This window comes from Chiloscyllium punctatum, chromosome 11, assembly GCF_047496795.1.
Source record: "Chiloscyllium punctatum isolate Juve2018m chromosome 11, sChiPun1.3, whole genome shotgun sequence".
Lineage (NCBI taxonomy): Eukaryota > Metazoa > Chordata > Chondrichthyes > Orectolobiformes > Hemiscylliidae > Chiloscyllium > Chiloscyllium punctatum.
The window spans coordinates 98,772,239-98,798,166 of NC_092749.1; the positions used below are offsets into that span (position 1 = coordinate 98,772,239).

General features: G+C 48.7%; 1 protein-coding gene across 16 annotated transcripts in view; it reads right to left on the minus strand.

Moving 5' to 3' along the window:
• Positions 1 to 25,928, minus strand: part of LOC140483251 (nesprin-1-like) — a 585,321-nt gene that overhangs the window by 517,042 nt on the left and 42,351 nt on the right. For 12 of the 16 annotated variants that reach the window (XM_072581388.1, XM_072581375.1, XM_072581380.1 and 9 more), the window contains exon 1: positions 6,383 to 6,614. The exons of 1 other annotated variant lie outside the window; for it this stretch is intronic. In XM_072581388.1, coding sequence (XP_072437489.1) covers positions 6,383 to 6,461 — 79 coding nt within the window. In that variant the 5' untranslated portion in view covers positions 6,462 to 6,614. Of the gene's footprint in view, positions 1 to 6,382; positions 6,616 to 25,928 lie in introns of those variants that run through there. 3 more of the 16 variants (XM_072581386.1, XM_072581377.1, XM_072581381.1) reach the window with 1 other exon arrangement.

The following is a 25,928-nucleotide window of genomic DNA, read 5'->3' on the forward strand; positions in this document are numbered from 1 at the left end:
CCTTCCAGCAGTCTCCCTGTATCCATAACTACCTGAAAATATATCAAATGCTGTAGATGTTTATTGCAATACAACATTCATCATCTCCCTGATTGATAGCCTCAGCCTGGCGGAAGCTCTCTGACCTTGAGCAGATTTATTCAGATGGTGTGCCCGTTGTGGTGAAGTAACTGGACACTCAGAAACTAAATGGTTAGCACGACTGCCTCACATTGCAGGGACCTGGGTTCGATTCCAGCCTCGAGTGACTGTCTATGTGGAGTTTGCACGTTCTCCCCGTGTCTGCGTGGGTTTCCTCCGGGTGCTCTGGTCTCCTCCCACAGTCCAAAGATGTACAGGTTGGGTGGATTGGCCGTGCTAAATTGCTTATCGTGTCCAGGGCTGTGCAGGTTGGGTGGACTGGTCATGCTAAATTACCCACAGCATACAAACATGTCAAACCTAGCCATGGGTAATGCGCAAGTATGGGGATAGGGTGGCGGCTTGGGTCTGGACAGTCTTCGGAGAGTCAGTGCAAATCCAGTGGGCTGAATGGCCTCACTCTGCACTGAAGGGATTTAATGATGTGAGAAGGTGCCTCACAAGAGGTTTCTGGCTGTTGTGAAATTTCTTATAATAAAGCAGGGCAGGGTAAAGGTGTTAAAGTAACAATAAACCAGTGAAATCAGAGAATGAACAGAGAAATGACTAACCATAGATCTGAAAACAAATCATCGATTGTACTGACAATCTTGTTCCACCTACAAAGCAGAGATGAGTGTATCAGAGGGGTTTTGCTCGGGTTCCACTGGGAACATAGCTGATTGCTAAAGCTAGATCTGAGGGTCCTGCTGCAAACTGCCTGGAGACCAAGTAAAGTGTTCAGTGACTGGGGGTACCACTCCCTCTGACCACCCATGGGAACACAAGCCAGGCTGAGGCTCTCCAGAGAGGCTTTCCCTTTGCAATGGGGGCGCCAGACATTCTGGCTATGGGACCACACCCCATTCATCTGTGACTGCCTCGGTATGATGCCTGGCATATCAGGTTTGAGTGGGTACCTTGATTTCTGATATTTGGCCTTGTCATTCGAAGTCAGGTGCTCCTGAAGTCAATGTAAGTGAAAGTGGTTGATTCTCTTCGCATGACACTGTTACACAATCCGAGCCTTGACAACAGATTGGGCAGGACCATTGCTTTATAGACTTTCAGTTCGATCGAGGCAATAATGATTGCCGAATTTTAGCAGAGTGTGTTTGACTGATTACCTAGACTATTACTTGACTGTCCTGAACTGATTGGCTCGTGAGATCATTTCTGATGGATTTAAGGTTCAACCACATTGATGTTGGTCTTCAATTGCAGTTAAAGATAGTAAATGTCTTTCCCCAGAACAAAATGGGTTATTAACCCACTCCATTATTCATGAACTTTCGGTGGACTTTCCTATGTGGGTTGTAACAATTCCTAGTTTAGTCATATCCCATAATGTTACCAGCCTCTGCAAAATATTGGCAGAAGCTGTGACTGAGTAGCAGTGAACCACTGGTCAACCATTTTAGCAATAATGACAACAGCAACATTCCATTTTCAATATGTTCATCCATCAAGCCTAAACGTTCCAGCTGCCATGTTGGGAATTGTACATACATCTCTAGATTATCATTCTGTCAAGGTCACATCATTTATCTTTATTTATTTTTCACTATGGACTAAAACAGCAAAAGAACTGTTTTTGAAGCCAAAAGACTATGGAAGGAATTGCTGCACCTTAAAAACCCAGTTACTGGGACTCATTGTGAGCTGTGTTTACACTGCTGCTTTGCAAGGAGTGAGGGAGGAGAGATAAGTGACATAGAGTCATAGAGATGTACAGCATGGAAACAGACCCTTCGGTCTAACCCGTCCATGCCGACCAGTACCAGGCTGTGTTGAGTAAGATTTGACCCGCAACAGATTTCTGATTGGTGTGTGCAATCGTGAACAATTGTGAATGCCAGAGGTCATCAGCCTGACAATCGCGTTCTGATTGGTTCTGGGCAGGTGAACATTTGGTGTGTGTGAACAATACAGAGGCCCAAGGTCTCCACACTGGAAGAAGCAGGAGTGAAGTAACTTGAGCCTGGAGACAGACACTTATTTTCTCCCAGCATTTGATATAAGCTGTTGCCTCACACCAGTCTCTGTGAAACTAAACAATTAGTGTGCAAATCCCCTCATGTCCATGAAAGAATTAAAGGAACCTGGAAGGTATGAGGTCAGAGAACAGAAAGTTTTGGGGAGAAAAAAAGAGGAAAAGCCTTGGACTGGTGCTATTGAACTGTGATTTTCCTGTATCTTTTCCTCCATCTAGAACACCCAGGGCTTACTGGTTTGTCTGCAATGTATGTGTGTGAGCATGTAAATGTGCCTGTGAGTGGGTGTGTGTAGGGGTGTATGTGTGTGCATGTATCTGTGAGTGTGTGTGTGTGTGCATGTGTCTGAGTGTGTACGTGTGTCTGTGCGTGCATACATGTGTCTGTGAGTGTGTGTGTGCACGTACATGTGTCTGTGAGTGGGTGTGTGTAGGGGTGTATGTGTGTGCATGTGTCTGTGAGTCTGTGTGTGTGTGCATGAGTGTACATGTGTCTGTGAGTGTGTGTGGGTGTGTGCATGTGTGTATATGTGTCTGTGAATGTGTGTGGGTGTGTGCATGTGTGTATATGTGTCTGTGAATGTGTGTGGGTGTGTGCATGTGTGTATATGTGTCTGTGAATGTGTGTGGGTGTGTGCATGTGTGTATATGTGTCTGTGAGTGTGTGTGGGTGTGTGCATGTGTGGATATGTGTCTGTGAATGTGTGTGGGTGTGTGCATGTGTGTATATGTGTCTGTGAGTGTGTGTGTGTGCATATGTCTGAGTGTGTATGTGTGTGAGTGCATGTGCGTGCATGTGTGTACATGTGTGTGCATAAGTGCCTGTATGTGCACGTCTCTGTGAGTGTGTGTGCATGCGTTAATGCACATGTCTGTGTGTGTGTGCACATATGTGTCTATGTGTATGCATATGTGTGTGTAAGTGTGTGTATGTGTCTGTGCGGATGTGTCTACGCATGTGTGTGTTGTGTGCACGTGTCTAGGGATTTTAAAGGAGTCTAGAGTTTTAACTAACAGAGTTATATAGGAGAAAGTGAGGACTGCAGATGCTGCAGATCAGAGTTGAGAGTATGGTCCTGGAAAAGCACAGCAGGTCAGACAGCATCCGAGGAGCAGGAGAATCAATGTTTCGGGTGAGAGCCCTTCATCAGCAATGAGGCTGTGAGTCGAGGGATATGGAGAGATAAATGGGAAGGGATGGGGCTAGGGGGAAGGTTGCTGGGAATATGGTAGGTAGATGGAGATGGGGGTAATAGTGATAGGTCGGAGAGGAGGGTGGTGTGGAGAGGTGGGTAGGAAGATAGACAGGTAGAACAGTTCATGAAGGCGGTGTCGAGTTGGAAGGTTGGCACTGGAATATGGTGAGGGGAGGGGAAATGAGGAAACTGGTCAAATCCACATTGATGCTGTGTGGTTGGAGGGTCCCGAGGTGGAAGATGAGTTATGTGTTAATCAATCACAATTCTGTTTACCTGTAGATAGAACATATTTATTTGTAATACTCAGTAGTTCCTATTAAATACACGAACCTGGTCAGCTAACCTGAGTTCATCAGACAGGTAAGGGGGCACATCAGGAGGAGTGGAGTTCAAGAATCGGTGCACCTTCCCAAGTGGGTTGTAGCAATTCCTAGTTTAGTCATACACCATAATGCTACCAGCTTTGGCATTATATTGGCAGAAGCCATAGCTGACTGGCAATGAATCACTGGTCAACAATTCTCTCAATAACAACAACAGCAATCCACCCCTGTGCCTTGGGATGTCTGATTGACACAAAAGAGCAGGTTCACTTTTGACTGTTTTGAGCTGTGCTCAAGTGCCCAGTGGAGTGGGTAAGTCTAACCCTGACCTTTAATCCTCTTGAGTTTAACTCTCCGTACATGAGACTGAGTGATTTTAATCTTAGAATTCAGACTCAATGTGAATGGGAGAGTCAGAAAGGGGAACTGACTCAGTCACAGAAACCAGAAGATGCCAGGTCCCTCACATCGAGCTCTGAGCCACCTACTCATATGGTGAATGGGTAGAGCGATGTTGAAGACAAGAGTAGACAATTGAAGAGTTGCAGAGGGCTGGTTGGACAGAGCAGGTGATGGACAACTCCATGAGATCAGTGGGGTGGGGGGGGGGGGCGCAATCAAACTTGGCTTTAGCCACCTTGATGAGAAGAGGAACCAGCTGGGAGCTGAGGTTGCTGTGCAATCAAACTTCTTAGGCCAACGCCCTGTGGACTGTCCCCAAGCCGAATAAGGAAGTCGACATCGGAGGTTCCTGGGAGCAGGGAAGGGGGAACCCGCAAAAGCCCAACCTCAATGGTGTTGAAAGGTCAAGAAGCTTCTTTGCTCACCCACTGACCTTAGTTTCCTTCTTAGTTCCTCCATTCTCTGGAATCAACAACTTGCGTTCACATTGCACCTTCGTAAGTCGTCTCAAGATGCTTCACAGGAGTATATTCAGAGACCGAGCCACATGAGGAGACAATTGTGCACGAGGGTCATAAGAAAGGAGAGAATTGGCCTAGTGGTATTACCTAGTGGGGCAGCAATGGCCTAATGGTATGATCATTAAACTGGGGACCTGGGTTCAAATCCCACCATGGCTGATGGCGGAATTTGAATTCGATAAAAACTTGGAATTAATTACCATTGCCAGTTATTGGGAAAAAAACCCATCTGGTTCACTCACTCCCTTCAGGGAAGGAAATCTGCCACCCTTACCTCGTCTGGCCTACATGTGACTCCAGACCCACAGCGATGTGGTTGACTCTCAACTCCCCTCCACGTGATTAGGAATGAGGTAATATGTGCTGACCTAGCTGGTGACACCTACATCCAGTGAATGAATTTTCTAAACAAGTTGGAGACATTTGGACAAGCAAAGAGAAGGAATTTCTCAGCCTGGGGCTGCCTTTGGTGAAGCCATTAAGATATGAGAAATGAAAGAGGCCAGAATTAGATGAGTGTTGAAAATGAGGATGCATCAGATGACTGACATAGGGAGGGACAAGGGTATAAAGGTGCTTCGAAATGATTAGAATACAATTCCTACAGTGTGGTAACAGGCCCTCCAGCCCAACAAGTCCACACTGACCCTCTGAAGAGTAATCCACCCAGACCCATTCCCCAACCATACATTTAGCCCTGACTAATGCACCTAACGAGCAGCGAAATCAACGTTTCGGGCAAAAGCCCTTCATCAGGAATAAAGGCAGTGAGCCTGAAGCGTGGAGAGATAAGCTAGACACTATGGGCAATTTAGCATGGCCGATTCACCTGACCTGCCCATCTTTGGACTGAGGGAAACCCATGCAGACACAGGGAAAATGTGCAATCTCCACACAGATACCCAAGGCAGGGATCAAACCCGGGTCACTGGCACTGTGAGGCAGCAGTGCTAACCACTGAGCCACCGTGCCACCCATCTTGAAGATGTGAATTTTAAAATCAAGGCACTCTCAATCCAGGAGCCTTGGTTCAATAAGCTCAGGGGCAATGACCAAACAGGATTCCATGTGAAGTGGGATAGAGACTGCAGATGGGCTGAAGATCTATTGGGAAGCAGCCTGATTCCTGACCGACCCTTTGTTTAAAGGAGAAGTAATACTTTGTAGGTCCAAGGAGCCCCCTGTTCCTGTAACACCATATAAATAGTGCAAGTTCCTAACAAGCCCCCCCCCCACCGTGGGGTGAGTTCACACCAGCAGTGTAGCCTAGGGCAGAGACAGTCCTGGGACTGTGCTGATGCCTCACAGGGTTTGTGAAAGGTAAATAAAACTGCAAAAGCCTTCTCATGCGTTAGAGAGGCTTCTGTTAGAATCAGAATCAAGAGTGTGGTGCTGAAACAGCACGGCTGGTCAGGCAGTATCCGAGGAGCAGGTGAGTCGACGTTTCGGGCATAAGCCCTTCAACAGGCTTCTGTTAGATTCAGGAGGGAAGTGGAATACTGCATCCACTATGCCCAGGAATAGAACACCACTGGGTTCAGTGATAGCTCCTGATTTTAGCAACTGGGTTCCACTTTGCACTTTTCTGGCTGTGTTTTAAAATAAAGCAAAGTCTGCTTCATTAACCAGCCGTCTTTAGTTCGTAATGCTGGACTGTATTTCACTAGGACCGTGAAAAACGCGACTCTAGTGAAGCCCTCAGCTAGACTGCTCACCGAGAGCTGGGCTGTGCTCACACTTACACTTGCTGAGGGGATACCACACATCCAAATGAGTACACGGTTTTATAAAGCCTCAGCAGAAGCGGCCGTATTGACAACTTACCGTGGAGATACTGAAAGAATCCAGTCACTAGGTTCAGTGATGTCACCCTCTTGCCAGAGACTCCTTTGCAGCTGGCCATTATGTGTGACGCATCTTGCAATGAATCGGTAAAATGTTCTAAAATTCCAATGATCCCCGAGGGAGGGGCGGGGTTTGATTCTGCGGGAACGTCCTCCTGCGCGGTCTCACCTGCGCGGTGTCTCCCCCCGCTCCATGGACGTGCAGAGCGTCCCCAGGCGGGTGCTGAGTGGGATTTTTAATTCCTGGCTTCCGCCCGCCTGGTTTCTATGAAAGATGAGATGGGGGGGGGGGGGGGGTCCGGCGAATCCAACCACTTTCTCGTCACGCCGGGGGCTTGATCCGAGGCGATGTCACTGCAGCTTTCCCCCCCCCCCCACCCCGAAGCCTTAGATCTGAAAGCAACAGGCATTAATCCGGCATTCCTGGAGGATACTGCCTCTTGTCACCGTGACAGTCAGAGAGCTCCAGTCATCGGGCAAATGGACTCTGAGCAGACTTTGTCCAGGGACGTACACACACACTCACACTGACACACAGCCTGAGCACCGAACTGCAGAAGACTGACAGCGGGCTGGTTTTCCTGCTGCAGTGATAGCTCTACTGAAACACATCTCAGGCAGGATTTGCTACAGAATTCACCCCTTCACATCGCTCCCACAAGCTTCCACAGTGCGCCTCCTGTTGCAGGGATGCAGAATGAGTGCATTTTCACACGCCAAAGTGGGGGGGGGGGGGGGGGGGGGAGAAAAAAAAAAACCGACGCACTGTTTTCATCTCTCTTTCTCTTTGACACATCAAATTCAAAACGTGAGACTAACACAAATCTTGAATTCAGCTCACACGCTCGGAATGTGAACTGGGAACCCTGTAATGACTGCAGCATTTATAATCCACAAACTGACTGAGATACCATCTACTGTAATACCTTCTGTATCCACTACATCAATGGATTAATGCAAATGGCGATTTAAAGCTATAATTTGCAGTCTGACCACTCATGGTTTTACCTCGTATTTATAGATTTAGAACAGGAGGAGACCAATCAGCTCCTCAAAGCCGTCCTATCATTCAATTAGATCACGGCTGACCTGGTAATCGCTCCATTTATCCATAACATAAGGAATATTGTGATCAATTATTTTAATATTCTGGGCCAGAGGGCTTGGATGTTTGCAAAGTAAGGCAGCACAAGTCTTCAAGAGACTGGGATGGCAGAGATTTTAACTCCTTGAGTCAAGAGGGTTTGGGACAGATGTGGATGTCACTAAGTTCGTCAATTCGGTCTTAAACCTGCCCCACGTCCACCTTTAACTGAGTTGGGCAGGTGACCCACTCCCAGAAGGAGGAGCGCTGACAATTTAGTTACAATAAGGTTCCATGCCCAATATGTGCCAGCTATTTTTAAATTCATTGATAGGATGAGGGCGTCACCCTGACTAGGCTGCCATTTATTGCTCATCCCTAAATGCCCAGAGGGCAGTTAAAGTCAACCCCATTGCTGTGAATCTGCAGTCACATGTAGGCCAGACCAGGTAAGGATGGCAGATTTCCTTCCCTAAAGGGCACTAGTGAACCAGATGGCAATGGATTCACAGTCATCATTAGATGATTAATTCTAGATTTAAAAAAAAAATATTTGTTTCAAATTCCCCCATCTGTCAAGGTAGGATTTGAAACCAGGTATCCGGAACATTACCTCAGTCTCTGGATTAACACTCCTGCAATAAAACCACTAGGCCGACGCCTCCCGATAGGAGCAGACCCTGGATAATTCCAGCAGCTAAAGGAAAATGAGGACTCCTGGATCCTGGGGGTCAGAGGTTAGCTATCTACCTGCTGGATCCAATTTCACCCACTCTCCATTAAGACAGTGGTCACCAGCTTCAATTTCCCACCACTCAAGGCTTCTGAGCCTCCTTCTATCTCCTCTTGTCTCTGACCTCCCACTCGTCCTGTCAACCTTGCCAAACTCCCCTCCTACCATTCTGTTGCCCCCAGCTCTGCTTCCCTCCTGCAGGAAGTATGGTCTCTGACAGCAGGCCCCACTGCCATCTCCTGTCCCCTGGGTAATATCCACCCGGGTTTATGCGGCTCACGGGGCCTTCATTTGTCCAGGGTGCCAGAGGGAAAGGGAGCATCTGTTGTGCCAGGCCATCACAGTATGCCACCTCCCCCCCCCCCTCACAAGATGCACTCTCTCCACCAACCCCTCCCCCCCCCCCCCCCCCCCCCCCCCACAGCTGGCTGCCTCCACTCTTGGTTCTGAGGCCTTCTGGCTGCTAGAGAGCCTGAGGCTTGGAGTCAGGCTTATCACAGGCTGGAAGTTTGACTCTCCTCCTTCACTCATCAGAACACTGCAGATGCTGCCTGTCTGGGGTGGAAGGCGATGGGATCAGGCTGGGGGTGGAGGGCCACAGACCTAGTTTAGCAACTATGTCCCTAAGGACCCAACCAGCTCGATCAGTAGTGCTGCTGCAGAGCCACTCTTGGTGGTGGGCATTGAAATCTCCCACTCGGAGTACCTTCTGTCCCCTTGCCATGCTCAGTGCTTCCTCCAAATACTGTTCAACAGGGACGAAACCTCGTTCATTAGCCGAGGGGTGGGGACTGCAGGCGGTGTCTTTGTCCATACTTGACCCTGATGCCATCATGGAATCGGGAGTCAGTGTTGAGGACTTCTGGGATAAAACCATTTCAACTATTGACCACCTCTGGTGAGTCTGTCCTGTCAGTGAGGCAGGATGTACAGGGATACTGATGGTGGTGCCGCAGCTATTGTCTGTAAAGTATGGTTCCTTGGGTATGAAGACGTCAGGCTGATACTTGACCAGTCTGTGAGACAGCTCTCCCAATTTTGATACAAGCCCCCTCCCCTCAGATGTTAGTAAGATTCGATGGGTCTGTGTGTGCCTTTCTTGTTTACTCGTCCCTCAATCGAGGCCAGGTCACACCTTTGGCTTCGCTCCTTTCAAGTCAGCTAGTAATTCACTTTCTCCAAATACATTGATTTTTGTGGGGGTGGGGAAGAGGAGTAATGCTCAGCGACTGAACTCTGACCTTTCACCTTTCGGGACACCCAGAGGGATGCGTGGGAAATGGAGGCCTGTGAGAAGGAAGCTTCAGATTGGGTTGGGGAAACCACGGGTCACTGGCCACAAATCGCTGTGTGGTATGGCCTGAAGCAGGGAAGCAGCATTCTAAAGACTGGCACCTCCCTACTCTTGTCCTGAACTGCCCATCTCTCACTCCTCACACCGGTTCAAAATGTGGGATCTGAGATATCAGGGAGGACGGAGAGAGGTCAGACCCAAGGTCCTTGGGTGGGACAGAGTGGGAGATGGAGTCATAGAGTCATAGAGATGTACAGCACGGAAACAGACACTTCAATCCAACTCGTCCATGCTGACCAGATATCCTAACCTAATCTAGTCCTACTTGCCTGCACCTGGCCCATATCCCTCTAAACCCTTCCTATTCAGACACCCATCCAGATGCCTTTTAAATGCTGTAATTGTAGCAGCCTCCAACACTGGATATTGGAGGATGCTGGCAGCTGCTAGATTGGGTTGGGATATCTGGTCAGCATGGACGGGTTGGACCGAAGGATCTGTTTCCATGCTGTACATCTCTATGACACTATGACTTCCTCTGGCAGCTCATTCCATACACGGACCACCCTCTGTGTGAAAAAGTTGCCCTTTATGTCCCTGTTAAATCTTTCCCCTCTCACCCTAAACCTAGGCCCTCTAGTTCTGGACTCCCCCACCTCTGGGAAATACCCCTCATGATTTTATAAACCTCTATAAGGTCTGTGTGGTGCCTCAGCTATTGTCTTTAAAGTATGGTTCCTTGGGTATGAAGACGTCAGGCTGATACTTGACCAGTCTGTGAGACAGCTCTCCCAAGTTTGATACAAGCCCCCTCCCTTCAGATGTTAATAAGATTTGATGGGTCTGTGTGTGCCTTTCTTGTTTTCTCACCCCTCAGCCTCCGATGCTCCAGGGAAAACAGCACCAACCTAAGATGGAGAGGTCCCCACTCTGCTCCGACTTTAATATACCGTGGATGGTCTGAAAAAGCTGAGGGCAGCCCTCCAGCCTCCAATAAAACCTGTGCCCAAGAGCTACAGTTGCTGCACCACCAGAACCCTGCAGTTACCACCCACTGGGAATGCAAACAGCCCCAAGGAAAAGAGTCATAGACACTACACAGGGCTTCCCAGATTGCGGGGGAGGGAAATTAGCCACCCTAGATTACCTACAGTGTGGAAAAAGGCCATTCAGCCCAAGTCCACACCGACCCTCTGAAGAACAACCCAGCCCCTCCCACATTTACCCCCGACTCATGGACCTAACCCTATGGCAATTTAGCATGGTCAATTCACCTGACCTGCATGTCTTCGGAGTGTGGGAAGAAACCCAAGCACCTGGAGGAACCCCACGCAGACACAGGGAGAATGTGCAAACTTCACTCAATCACCCGTGGCTGGAATTGAACCCAGGTTCCTGGCCCTGTGAGCTAACCACTCAGCCACCATGCTGCCTTATGAGCCACCTTCTGGAGCAGGCGACAGGAGTTGATAGGTCAGATGGGGAGGTAGGGAGTGAAGTTGACCCCTGCCTCCCACTGTCACCCAGCTTCCACTGCCCACCTCTTTTAGGCAGTAGATGTGGATTGAGGTCCTTCATTGCAGTTAATAGGCCCAGGAGTGTTTGAGCTAGTGAGCACCTTACTCACCCCCAATATTATGGGCACCAGATTGGGTGCACGGGCACCCAGTCACCATAGTTCACATTTGTTTCAGTGATGTGGATTGTGTTCTTACCATCAGCCAGGACCGTGGGGATAGCTGACTTTATTCAGCATAGTGTCCTCAGAGGGCTTTGGTTTAATGCTTCATTTGAAGGGAGTAATTAGTGTCTAATGAACGCTATCAATGATCTCTAGGCAGGAAGCTATTCCTGTGGGAGTTACTTTTCTACCTGTGTAAGAGGAGTTCTGGTCATCACTCTCCTGACTCCCTTTCCACTCACCCAGCTTCCCCTCTCAGATCTTCCCCAAAAACTGAGGCATCCTCATGTGGCATTTCGGCTTCCCAACAGTTGTCCCTTCAACACAACATCAAGCGGATCATTTTATATTTTAGTTCGAAAGTAAATATCTCCACATTAACACAACTTACATATTCCCCAGTTACAGCAACAATTTTAGTCAGTAAAGCAACAGGAAACCGAGAATCAATGGCAGGAGATTAAGTGACACATTTTCCATATTGTTATTGAACAACAAGCCCTTTCTACTTACTGTAGTATATTAAAACGTTACAGAGATTTCAATAGTCTTTTGTTCTTATTACACTGATATCATTCAGCTCAGAAGTTCAGTTAGAACTTTAGCAAACAGTGAACAATTGTGTAGCATGTTAAGCTGATGGCTGCTGTTTCGGTTTCTTTGCAAGATCATCTGTCGGAGAGGGAATCTTACTCACTACCTGAAGCATGTTTAAAATCTGACAACAAGCTCAAATGTCCTGCAGGTTGGCTCGTGTAAAGAGAAACTTGAAGTCAAAGCCTTGGGTCAGCGCTGGCAGAAGAGCCAAGCTAATGCTAGCTTCATCAGCAGGTTCGAGGCCCACTTGCGGAATTGAGTGTAAAGGTTATGGCTGATACTCTCTGTGCGATGTTGGAAGGGGACGGCAGAAGTGAATGTGCTGTCTTTCAAATGAGATACTGAAATCAATGTCCGCCCGCCCCTCTCATTTGGAGAATGAGAGCACAGCACACCTGATTAAAAGCAGGGGGGCTCTCTCTGTCACCCTGGTCAGTGTGCTCCACTTTTGCAACACACAAACCTCATCTTAATACTCTTCAGCCAGCACTATTACCATATCTTTTAGTCATTTCCACCTCATGTGCTCATCTCAGCCCATAACCACTCACTGCATGAGACAGAAGATCCAAATCCTCACCACCACCTTGCATATAAGTGAATTCCTTATTCCATTGTATATACTTATGACCTTTACTTTTCGACTCCCCTAGAAGTGAAACATTTTCTCTACATCCACCGTATTCAAAGTTATCTTGTTCCTCAGCCTCTGCTTTCCTCAAGAAAATGGCCCCAAGCCTTTGTTTCTGTCCTTCCTCATAGACATACAACTGCACAGTCCCAATGTCATCCTTCAAAATCATGTTGACACTCTCTGCAGTCTGTTTTATCAACTGGAGGTCAGAATTGTGTGCAGCGTTATCAATGTGGTTTAGCCACAGTTCGACACAAGTGTAACATAATTTCTCTGCTTAGGGAGCTGAGGACTGTGAGGAGCAGATGTGAAAGAATTGAGGTCTGGGGCAGATTAGATTCCCTAAAGTGTGGAAACAGGCCCTTTGGCCCAACAAGTCCACATTGTCCCTCCAAATAGCAACCCACCCAGACCCATCTCCCCACATTTACCCCTAACTAATGCACCGAACACTATGGGCAATTTAGCCTGGTCAATTCACCTGACCTGCACATCTTTTGGACTGTGGGAGGAAACCAGAGCACCCGGAGGAAACCCATGCAGACATGGGGAGAATGTACAAACTCCACATAGACAGCCACCCAAGGCTGGAATTGAACCCGGCTCCCTGGTGCTGTGAGGCAACAGTGCTAACCACTGAGCCACTGAGTCACCCTGATGATCTAACGGAATATCAGGGTAGGTTTGAGGGGCTGAATAGCCTACTCCTGTTCCAAGTTCTTGTGTTCTTATTCATTCGGGTTGGTTAAGAACAATTTCTTCTATGTTGTTACCAGGTTTATGGACAGGCCTCTCACATATTAGAGTTTATCTTTCGCTGCAGCACAATATTCTGCATTCTGTTCTATTACCCTAATGTACTGATGATAAGATATGATCTGACTGGCTAGCACACAAAACAATACTTTCCACTGTATCTCAGTACATGTGAAAATAATAAATCAAATCAAATGCCATCTAAAACAGGAGGATGAGAATCACTTAGTCATAGAGTCATACTGCATAGAAACAGACCCCTTGGTCCAACTCATCCACGCCGACTAAGTTTCCAAACTAAACCTGTTACACTTGCCTGCATTTGGACCATATCCCTCTCGAGCCTTCTTATTCATGTACCTGTCTGAATGTCTTTTAAATGTTGTAACTGTACCAGCCTCCACCATTTTCTCTGGCAGTTCATTCCACACACAAACCACTCTCTGTGAAAAAATTCCCCCTCAGATCTCTTTTAAATCTTTCCCTTCTCACTTTAAACCAATGCCCTCCAGTTTTGAATTCCACTACCCAAGGGAAACAGCTTTCACTATTCACCTTACCTATTTCCCACATGATTTTATAAACCTCTGTAAGGTCACCCATTAACCTCCTACACTCCAGCCTATTCAGCCTTTCCCTATGACTCAAACCTCCCCAGCCTCAGAAATGGGCAGTTAAATGGCAGATTAAATTTAGTGCCTGGAAATGTGAAGTGATTAATTTTGGGAGGAAGAGTTAAGGAAGGCATTATAACATAAAAGATACAACTCCAAAGGAAGTGAAGGAACATAGGTACCTAGGAATATATGAACATAAACCATTGAAGATGTGAAGGTATTGGTCAGAACACAGAATAGATTCATTAAAATAGCTGCAGGCATGACAGACTTCCTTTTGTGGACAGACTGGAGAAATTGGGAATAATTTTCTCATCAATTGGGTCAATAGGCTGAACAGTCACAAATGGAGTTTAATTTAGATAAGTGTAAGGTATTGCATTTTAGTAAAACAAACATGAGCAGGACTAATACAATTAACAGTCGAGCCTTGGGTAGTGTTGTAGAGGTAAAAACAATGATGTAAAAACAATGACTGCAGATGCTGAAAATCAAATACTGGATTAGTGGTGCTGGAAGAGCACAGCAGTTCAGGCAGCATCCAACGAGCAGCGAAATCAACGTTTCGGGCAAAAGCCCTTCATCAGGAATAAAGGCAATGAGCCTGAAGCGTGGAGAGATAAGCTAGAGGAGGGTGGGGGTGGGGAGAGAGTAGCATAGAGTACAATGGGTGAGTGGGGGAGGAGATGAAGGTGATAGGTCAAGGAGGAGAGGGTGGAGTGGATAGGTGGAAAAGAAGATAGGCAGGTCGGACAAGTCAAGGAGGCAGTAACTGAGCTGGAAGTTTGAAACTAGGATGAGGTGGGGGAAGGGGAAATGAGGAAGCTGTTGAAGTCCACATTGATGCCCTGGGGTTGAAGTGTTCCGAGGCGGAAGATGAGGCGTTCTTCCTCTAGGCGTCTGGTGGTGAGGGAGCGGCGGTGAAGGAGGCCCAGGACCTCCATGTCCTCGGTAGAGTGGGAGGGGGAGTTGAAATGTTGGGCCACGGGGCGGTTTGGTTGATTGGTGCGGGTGTCTCGGAGATGTTCCCTAAAGCGCTCTGCTAGGAGGCGCCCAGTCTCCCCAATGTAGAGGAGACCGCATCGGGAGCAACGGATACAACAGAGAGACCCAGAGGTTCAGGTCCATAATTCTTTGAAATTTGCATCACAGGTAACAGGGTGGTTAAGAAGGCATTTAGCACACTTGTCCTCATTGCTCTGAATATAGGAGTTGGGACGTCATATTGAGGTCATACAGGATGTTGGTGAGGCCTCGATTGGAATGCTGTGTACAGTTCTGGTCACCCTGTTATAGGAAGGATATTACTAAGCTGGAGAGAGTTCAGAAGAGATTTACCAGGATGTTGCCAGGAACAAAGGGATTAAGTTATAAGGAGAGCCTGGATAAACTGGGAATGTTTTTTTGTTGGAGCGTAGGAGATCGATGAGTGACCTTGTAGAGGTTTCTAAAATCATGAAGAGTACAAATAAGGTGAATGGTAGATGTTTATTCTCAAGAGTGAGGGATTTCAAGACAAAGGGGCATATTTTTAAGATGAGAGGAGAAAGATTTAAAACTTTTTTTACACAGAGTGGTTCATGTGTGGAATGAACTTCCAAAGGAAGTGTTGGATGCGGGGACAGTTACAATGAATAAAAGACATATGGATAAGTTTGTGAATAAGAAATGTCTGGAGGGTTATGGGCAAAGCAGGTGGGACTAACTTAGTTTGGGATTATGGTTGGCATGGACTGGTTGGACTGAAGGGTCTGATTCCGGGCCATATGACTCAATGAGATTTGTAAGAAATGTTCAAAACCTGAGGGATCTGGAATATACTGTCCAGGAATGTGGGGGAGGCTGGTTCATTTCCACTGGTAGTTTTAGGGGCTAAAATTTCACTACTGGTTAACTTTTAAGGATTAATCACTGAGTTCAGATATTTCCTAGTCAACCCAGTCAGTGATGTTATTAGACACCTCTGGAGTAGGTGGGACTTTAACCCTGGCCTCCCAGCTCAAAGGTAGGGACATTACCATGCACTTCCTAAGGGCACTAGTGAATCAGATGGTTGTTTACAACATTGGTTACATAGTTCAGTATTTGCTATGTTGAGATCTGAACCCATAACTCGAGAATGTTAAACCTGGATTGCTAAATCCAGTGATATTATCACTATACCACTACCTCCCAATAACTTGGCTCACCTGACACAGAGAAAGTGCAGACAGACGTGTGCTAGAGAGGGGAATTCTAAAGCCCGGTTGCTCTAATCATCAAGGAAGCTGACCCCTTGTTCAAGGGGCTCTTATGGTGCAGTGGTAGTGTCTCCACCTCTAGGCCTGGAGACCTGGGTTTAAGTTCTGCCAGCTCCCTAACAGGTTGATTAGGAAACATCTTGACCCCTTTGTGCCTTTTTTCTGTGACAGCAAACTCCTCAAAACCCACTTCAACAGTAGCAATGGGAATCCACGGATCACTGCAATCCAGCCAACTCCAAAAGGAGCGAGGTTAGCACTGCTCTCATTAAGACTCAACCTGTCTATCAGGAAGTGGTCAGCTTTGAGACCACTGCGTTCACATTGATTCGCAACCTGGATGATAAATCTGTGCAGAACCTCTGACTTTTCCCTAATCGTTCCAAGGCTGATTAATTACCACTCAAGGCTTGCTTCTGTAGCACCTCGGCTGCTTTCGTGTAGTAACCATAGTTTCTTACAAGCTGTGTGCCCACAACAAACACAGTGTTTCAGCCAGGAAAACTCCCACCCAAGCTGCATTATCCTTCAACTGGTAGCCATGGCAACTGGTCTCCCAAAGACTCGATTCTTCTGTCCCTGTTCTTAACATTCACTTCCATCTGAAGCCCTTGCCCCCTGCTGGGAAGAGCTGGGGGTTTTACTGAGCAGGGAGCAGAATGTGCTGGTGGAAGGACAGACTCGAATTGACACCCGTGGTCAAACAGAGGAGCAGCACAGATGCAAGAAAAGACACTTGCAGAAGAGCAGTGAAAGACCACATCTAAAAATGTAAAGGGACAACCACCCTGTTAAAATGATATCTTCTCACCCATGACGTGATGAGCTGTCGACTTCTGGGCTTCAGTCCCGACTAGTGCTTTCAGTGGACTTGTGCATTTGAACCAAGATACAAATACATTTAGGGCTTTCCACTCCTAATTAAGATATTGATCTTTTAAGCACTCACATAGATTAAAAATCTTACCACTCCAGATACTTTAAGGGTGGCACAGTGGCTCAGTGGTTAGCACTGCAGCCTCACAGCAATACTGACCCCGGTTCGATCCTAATCTCGGGAGATTGTCTGTGTGGAACTTGCATGTTCTCCCGGTGGCGTCTGTCTGCACCACCACACGCTGCCCTCAGAGTAGCTGTGAGGCCGTTGAGACTGTCATGCATCTCCTGCTGGAACGTGCCTTTGCAAAGGAAGTCTGGAGGAAGATGCAGTGGTTTGTATTGAGGGTCATCCCGAGCAGGAGTCTGTGCTCTTTGGTCTGTTCCGCAGGACTCACACCAGGATAGCTATTGACTGCGCCTGGAGGACCATCAACTCGGTGAAAGATACGCTTTGGTCTGCCAGAAACTTGTCAGGACAAGGAGTTGACCTCGACCGAGTGTTGCAGAGTGGCACATTCCATAGTCAAGGGCCACATGCTGAGGGACGCAATAAAGCCTGGGTTAGATACTGCCAAGGCACAGTGAGGAAAGACCACTGTCTGAGGTCCTTCAGCTGAAGTTAAATGGGGATCCGTTCAGTTATTGGAGCCTTCCAGTGCTTCAAATGTATGTAAATATAGTCTGGTTCAAGTAAGAGATACCTTTGTTTTGTTTGGATCGAGTCAAACTCCAAAGTTTATTTGTTTCCTTGCTACTGTACAGAACCAAGTTAAAAATCACACAACACCAGGTTATAGTCCAACAGGTTTAATTGGAGCTCCTTTTGTCAGGTGGTTGTGAGCAGCAGCGTTCCAAAAGCTAGTGCTTCCAAATAAACCTTTAGGACTATAACCTGGTGTTGTGTAATTTTTAACTTTGTCCACCCCAGTCCAATACCAGCGTCTCCAAATCATGTACAGAACCAAAGTGCATTTGTGCCTACGTGTATTCCTTTATGAATAAAGCATACTTTGTAAATTAAACAAAATTGGCAAACATGTCAAAGTATTTAGCTGGCTGCAAAATGTACTTGGATGTTCACAGGTTGAGTGAAATGCCATACACAGCTTGACCCAGTGCTAGCTGCCTACTTTAATTCCACCTCCCTTCCCATTACCCCTTTTTCCTTTTTGTGGAATCAAATCCAACAAAAATTGCATTTATATGACACTTCTCATGACCACTAGGCATCTCTTCAGAAACAATGACGTATGGTTGAATTGTACCACTGTTGTACTGTATGAATGTCTGCAGCTAACTTGCATACAGCACAATCCCACTAACAGCTGTACGGTCATGACCATATCATTCAATGTTCACTGAGGGATTAATATTGGCTGGGAGGCTGGAGACAGTACCTCTGTTCTCCGTTGAAAATAGATGTTGAATCTTCTGTCCGTTTGTTTGCTAAGTGTGATGCTGGGTATAAACATGGGCAGGTATCCTGCCAGCAGGGTTAACCCACTGGGCCCCATGAGTGACCGCTCCCTGGGCTTTCCTTCGGGATCACTTCCTGGGACAGCCCCTGCCTGCAAGTGCTGGCCAATCAAAAGGCTGGTGCCATGGCAACGCCAAATTTCGGGGCAGCATGTTCAGGAGGTATCACTTTAAGGGAGAAGAGTGGTGGGGTGGGGGGGGTCCAAGAGTCATATGCAGGGCTTGTGGGGTCAAAAGCAAGGGCAGGGTGATGGCTATTGTCAGCTGTTACCCTCCACCTCCCACCAATCACCCCCCAGGTCGGAGCGTAAAGAGGGGCACTCCATTCCCAGCCTGATAGCCAAGTTGGGTAGCTACCAGCTCTCTCGCCTGTCAGTTCCAATACACCATTACGTTACTGTTAAGAGTCTCAATTGGTGGCTGTGACACAGAACTCAATTCCTCTGATGCCAGGACTCTTGCCAATGGCTGGGACCAGAGGGTAGAATAAAGGGGCACCAACTGAAGGCTGAGATGAGGAGGATTTGTTCTCTCAGAGGCTCTAGAACTCCTTGCATTGGAGTAGTGATGGGGAGGAAAGAGTCCTCCTGTATATTTGAGGCTGAGATGGATCGATTCTTGATCAATCGGGGAATCAAGGAGTACAGGGAACGTTGACATGAGGAAAGTCAGACCACCGTGATCCTTTCGAATGGTGGAGCAGGCTTGAAGGGCCTACTCTTGTTTCCATCTCTAATGTCAAAACTCACCTGATTTTCTTTCCCTCCCACCATTACCCAGAGTGCTGTGTAGTCTTTAATATCCACTCAAGGGGGCAGATCAGATGCCACTGTAAGATCTGATTTGAGAGACGGCACCTCTGACATTATAGCACTCCCTCTGAACTGCACTGGAACCTCAGCCTAACCTGGGCTCAAGTGGGACTTGAACCCGGCACCTTATGGTTCAGGGAGAGAAGTGCTACCCATTGAGCCACAATGATTAGAAGCAAACGGCATTTCTCAGCCACATTAGGGTGGTTTAAACAATCCTTGGATAAGCACATAGATGCCAATGGGATAGTGTAGGGGGATGGGTTGAGATGAGTTCACAGGTCGGCACAACATCGAGGGCTGAAGGGCCTGTTCTGCGCTGTGTTGTTCTATGTTCTATGGCATCGGTAGAGCATTCTTAGAACAGCAACAGTCAGTTATTGTGGAGTCCACGCTGTCACTGCGTCACATACAAAATGCCCTGCAAACTACAAGAGGATACTACACCCCAAACTGGTGATGTTTGGCAGTGGATCACTGGCAGACTTAAGACAGAGATGGATAGTTCATTGATTGGTGAGGGACTGAAAGGTTTTGGGGACAAGGCAGAAGAATAGGGTTGAGAAACATATCAGCCATGATTGAACGGTGGAACAGATTCAAGGGGCTGAATGGCCCAAATCAGCTTCTATGTCTTCTGGTCTTACAGACATTTTCACAACATAGCAGGGTGGCACGGGTGGCTCAGTGGTTAGCATTGCTGCCTCACAGCACCAGGGTCTCAGGTTCGATTCTAGCCTCAGGTGACTGTCTATGTGGAGTTTGCACATTCTCCCCGAGTCTACGTGGGTTTGCTCCGGTTTCCTCCCACAGCCCAAAGATGTGCAGGTCAGGTGAATTGGCCATGCTAAATTGCCCATCAAATTCAGGGCTGTGTGGGTTAGGTGCATTAGTAAGGGAAAAATGTAGAGTAATAGGGGTAGGGGTCTGGGTGGGATACTCATCAGAGGCTTGGTGTGGACTTGTTGGGCTGAATGGCCTGTTTCCACACAGTAGGAATTCCATGATAGCAACAGGAAGGAAAAGATTCCTCTGTCCCCTCCTACCAATCCAAACACAATTGAGACACGGCAGTTCACTCATTCCTTTGCCACGCTACCCCCTGCCCCAAACTGGTAATGGCGCCAACTCTTGGGGAGGTGAAGCAGGGGTGGGTATGGGGGTTGAAAAGAAATGCGAAGCCATTGAAAACCAGACTCCGACTTGGAATGTGCACAGCACAGCTCAGAGCACAGGCAGTAACAGATGGAGAGAGTGTTGTAAATCCATCGTCACTATGGTTACACAGAGATGGTTCTATTTTACACCGGTCAGAATGCAGGGTGAAACTGCGGGGGAGGCAGCAGTGGAGTTAAAATGAAAGAGAAACGAGGGCAGAGTCCATTATCATTTAAGAGAAAAAATATAAAGCAGCAAGGGCTAAACAGAAATCTTAAAAATATATTCATCACTGGGGCCTAAGCCCAGTCCGAATCCACTCTGGGAGTAGTCAGAATCTCGGCATGTCGCAATTCAACAGCCATCTGTGTATTAAATCGTAACCTTTCAGTGCAAGTGGTTCACGTGTGTATCCATGCTGGGTTACAACATTCCTGCGTGCATTTTATAGTCTGAAGTTCCTCGCGGTTGGTTGCACGCTATCGCTGGGCTACATGGTTTCGTGAAAGGTGCCCACATGGAATCGCAAAGCCCAGGGCGACAAGGCCTGCCCTGGAGGATGGGCCACCCTCTGTTCAGGAGGAGTGTCAGTCAAGGGAATCCACTCCATTCCCAGCATTCCCAGAGATTCCCTGCAATCGCCAGGGAGACAGGAACGCTCTCGGGTTTTGCAACTCAGCCTCCATTAACCGAAAGTGTCCGGAACATTCTCAGGATCACGGAGTTATTGCGGAGCAGAAGGGAGTCACCGGTCCACTGTGCCTGCCCCAGCTCTCTACTGCCCTTTCTCCCGTGACCCTAGACACCCACCAACTATCCAAAATTCCATCTAAATGGAACCGGAAATGATATCACCGACCATAAGAGACCAAGCACATAAATAGCAAGCGGGACAGAACACCTGCGCTTCACCAGAGGCTCACTGATGATGTTACCCAGCATGGTGACGAAACGTCTGAAAACAAACCTTCCAGCTCAGCTACGAACTTACAACCTGAACCTCAACCTGAGCTACAAATCTTCTCAAAAATTGCAAATTCCATCTCATTCCCCTTGAATGTTTAACAGAACCTGTCTCCACCACATTTCCAGACAGCGCATCTCAGACCCTAACTGCTCGCTGTGTGAAAATGATTTTTTTTCTCTCCCATCACCCTTGCTTCATTCGCACATCATTTTAAATCTAGGCCAGAAAAGATCAACCCACAAGGTGTTGGGAGGTACCCATTGAGCTAGATCCCAGCCCTGAATGTCGCAAAGAGGAGATTCCAGCAGATAAATGAGAAAGGGGAGGTCATGCTGATGGACTCTGAACTGAGCGCTCCCCAAATCCCTTATGGTACACAAATGGAGGAGAGAGTCTTTGACACAATGGTAGTGTTCCTGCCTCAGAGCCAAAAGATTTGAGTTCCACTCCAGGCAGTTCTTCTTTTTGTTCAATAGTGGGATGTGGGCATCGCTGGCTGGTTAGCATCTATTGCCCGTCCCTAATTGCCCTTGAGAAGGTGGTGGTGAGCTGCCTTCTTGAGCCACTGCAGTCCACATGCTTTAAGTTGACCCACAATGCCCTTGGGGAGGGATTTCCAGAATTTTGACCCAGTGACACTGAAGGAACAGCGATATATTTCCAAGTCAGGATGGCTTGGAGAGGATCTTGCAGGTGGTGGTGTTTCCATGTATCTGCTGCCTTTGTCCTTCCAGGTGGTCATGGAATTGGAAGGTGCTGTCTGAGGATCTTTGGTGAATTTCTGCAGTAAACCCTGCTGCTTCTGAGCGTCGGTGGTGGAGGCAATGAGTGTTTGTGGATGTGGTGCCAATCAAGCGGGTTGCTTTGTCCTGGATAGTGTCAACCTTCTTGAGTCTTGTTGGAGTTGCACCCATCCAGGCAAGTGGGGAGTATTCCATCACACTCCTGACTTGTGCCTTACAGATGGTGGACCGGCTTTGGAGAGTCAGGAGGTGAGTTACTCACCACAGTCATTCCCCGCCTCTGACCTACTCTTTTAGACACTGTGTTTATGTGGTGAGTCCAGTTGAGTTTCTGGACCATGATAACCCCCAAGATGTTGGTAGTGGGGGATTCAGTGTTGGCAACACTATTAAATTTCGAGGGGCGGTGGTTCTATTGCCTCTTCTCAGAGATGGTCATTACTTGGCATTTGTGTGGCGTGAACATTACGTCTCACTTGTCAGCCCAAGCCTGGATATTGTCGAGATCTTGTTGCATTTGAACATGGGACTGCTTCAGTGTCTGAGGAATTATGAATGATGCTGAACATTGTGCAAGCAATGGCGAACATCCCCACTTCTAACCTTATGATGGAGAGAAGGTCGTTGATGAAGCAGCTGAAGAGGTTTGGGCCTAGGACATTTTTCTGTGGAACTCTTGCTAGAGATATCCTGAAGCGATGGTGATTGACCTCCAACAACCACAACCACCTTCCAAAGTGCCAGGTATGACTCTAACTTCTGGGCAAGTCAATAGCAGAATAATCTCTATAAGACACCGGGGAATACATGTAGATAGAGTGACCCAGGAAAGGGCTGAAGCAGAATATCATCAACCTGGGACATAGGGCTGAATAATGCTGGCTCAGTGTTGGCAGCGATGGCAGATGGACAATTGGGGTGAAGGGGGAGTGGATTGAGGGAACCACTTTCAAACAACCCTCTGAGCACCCTTGGCACTGGGGATCCTCCCCAGGCCGGGCAAGGAATAGGATCCATTTCAGGGAAATGAGTGGACAGTTGAGATCACTTAGGCCCCAATTGGGGCACATTGTGGTGCCTTGCGTGCGTGATGCCCACGACAGAGCAACACTTTCCAACTAAGATTTCACCAGTTTCCTCATTTCCCCTTCCCCCACCTCACCCCAGCTCCAGCCTTCCAACTCAGCACCGCCCTCATGACCTGTCCTACCTGCCTATCTTCCTTTTCCACCTATCCACTCCACCCTCCTCTCTGACCTATCACCTCCATCCCCTCCCCCACTCACCTATTGTACTCTATGCTACTTTCTCCCCACCCCCATCCCTTCTCATTTATCTCTCCACTCTGCAGGCTCCCTGCCTCTATTCCTGATGAAGGGCATTTGCCCAAAATGTCGATTTTCCTGCTGCCTGACCTGCTGTGCTTTTCCAGCACCACTCTAATCTAAACGCTCTCCAACTACCAACTCTCACACCCTGTGATGTTTAGCCCCACTTCCTTAATGCCCCACGAAGACAGGCTGGAACTGTGGCGCAACGACCCCTTCTCAGGCCACAGACACAAAAGGCCACCTTTGCAGCTTGGATATATTTAACTGAATTGAACTGAATTGAGTCAAATTGAATTAGCTTTGTTGTCACATGTACTCATGTGAAACGTTTACAAGTCGCCACTTACGGTGCCACCTTCGGTACAAAGGTATCTAGGTACAGAGTCTTCAGTACTGCTCTTAGGAAAATAGCAAAAATACAGAAATAAAAAGCTCAACATTACAGATCGTAGGAATAAATTAGAAAATAGAGAAATTAGAAATTTAGAACAACAGTTCTCCAAACACAGTTCATGCTGGCACCTAACCTCCAGACCACATCGGGCCGTGACTCCAGACCACACCAGACCGTGACTCCAGACCACACCGGGCCGTGACTCCAGACCACACTGGGCCTTGACTCCAGACCACACTGGGCCTTGACTCCAGACCACATCGTGCCGTGACTCCAGACCACATCGTGCCGTGACTCCAGACCACACCGGGCCGTGACTCCAGACCACATCGTGCCGTGACTCCAGACCACACCGGGCCTTGACTCCAGAGCACACCGGGCCTTGACTCCAGACCACACCGGGCCGTGACTCCAGACCACACTGGGCCTTGACTCCAGACCACATCGTGCCGTGACTCCAGACCACATCGTGCCGTGACTCCAGACCACACCGGGCCGTGACTCCAGACCACATCGTGCCGTGACTCCAGACCACACCGGGCCTTGACTCCAGACCACACTGGGCCGTGACTCTAGACCACACCGGGCCGTGACTCCAGACCACACCACGCTGTGACTCCAGGCCATACCAGACCGTGACTAAAACCACACCGGGCCTTGACTCCAGACCACACCGGGCCGTGACTCCAGACCACACTGGGCCGTGACTCCAGACCACACCGGGCCGTGACTCCAGACCACACTGGGCCGTGACACCAGACCACACCGGGCCGTGACACCAGACCACATCGTGCCGTGACTCCAGACCACACCGGGCCGTGACTCCAGACCACATCGTGCCGTGACTCCAGACCACACCGGGCCTTGACTCCAGACCACACTGGGCCGTGACTCTAGACCACACCGGGCCGTGACTCCAGACCACACCACGCTGTGACTCCAGGCCATACCAGACCGTGACTAAAACCACACCGGGCCTTGACTCCAGACCACACCGGGCCGTGACTCCAGACCACACTGGGCCGTGACTCCAGACCACACCGGGCCGTGACTCCAGACCACACTGGGCCGTGACACCAGACCACACCGGGCCGTGACACCAGACCACACCGGGCCGTGACACCAGACCACACCAGACCGTGACTCCAGATCACACCGGGCCGTGACTCCAGACCACACCGGACCGTGACACCAGACCACACCAGGCCGTGACACCAGACCACACCGGGCCGTGACTCCAAACCACACCGGGCCGTGACACCAGACCACACCGGGCCATGACTCCAGACCACACAGGCCCTGACTCCAAACCACAACGGGCCTTGACTCCAAACCACACCTGGCCTTGACTCCAGTCCACACCGGACCGTGACTCCAGCCCACACCGGACCGTGACACCAGACCACACCGGGCCGTGACACCAGACCACACCGGGCCGTGACTCCAGACCACACCAGACCGTGACTCCAGTCCACACCGGACCGTGACACCAGACCACACCAGGCCGTGACACCAGACCACACCGGGCCGTGACTCCAGTCCACACTGGACCGTGACTCCAAACCACAACGGGCCTTGACTCCAAACCACACTGGACCGTGACTCCACACCTTGTCTCTAGACCACACCGGACCCTGACTCCAAACCACACCAGGTCTTGACTCCACACCACACCGGGCCGTGACTCTAGTCCACACCAGCCCTGACTCCAAACCATACCGTGCCATGATTCCAGACCACATCGGGCCTTGACTCCAGACCACACCGGACCGTGACTCCAGACCACACCGGGCCTTGACTCCAGACCACACCGGGCCTTGACTCCAGACCACACCGGACCGTGACTCCAAACCACGCCGGGCCTTGACTCCAGACCACACCGGGCCTTGATTCCAAACCATACCGGACAGTGACTCCAGTCCATACCAGGCCTTGACTCCAGACGACATCAGGTCGTGACTCCATTCCACACCGGGCCTTGACTCCAATTCACACCAGGCCGTGACTCCAGACCACACTGGGCCCTGACTCCAGTCCACCCCAGGCCTTGATTCCAGACCACACTGGGCCTTGATTCCATTCCATTCCAAAGTCTAGATTAGAGTAGTGCTGAAAAAGCACAGCAGGTCA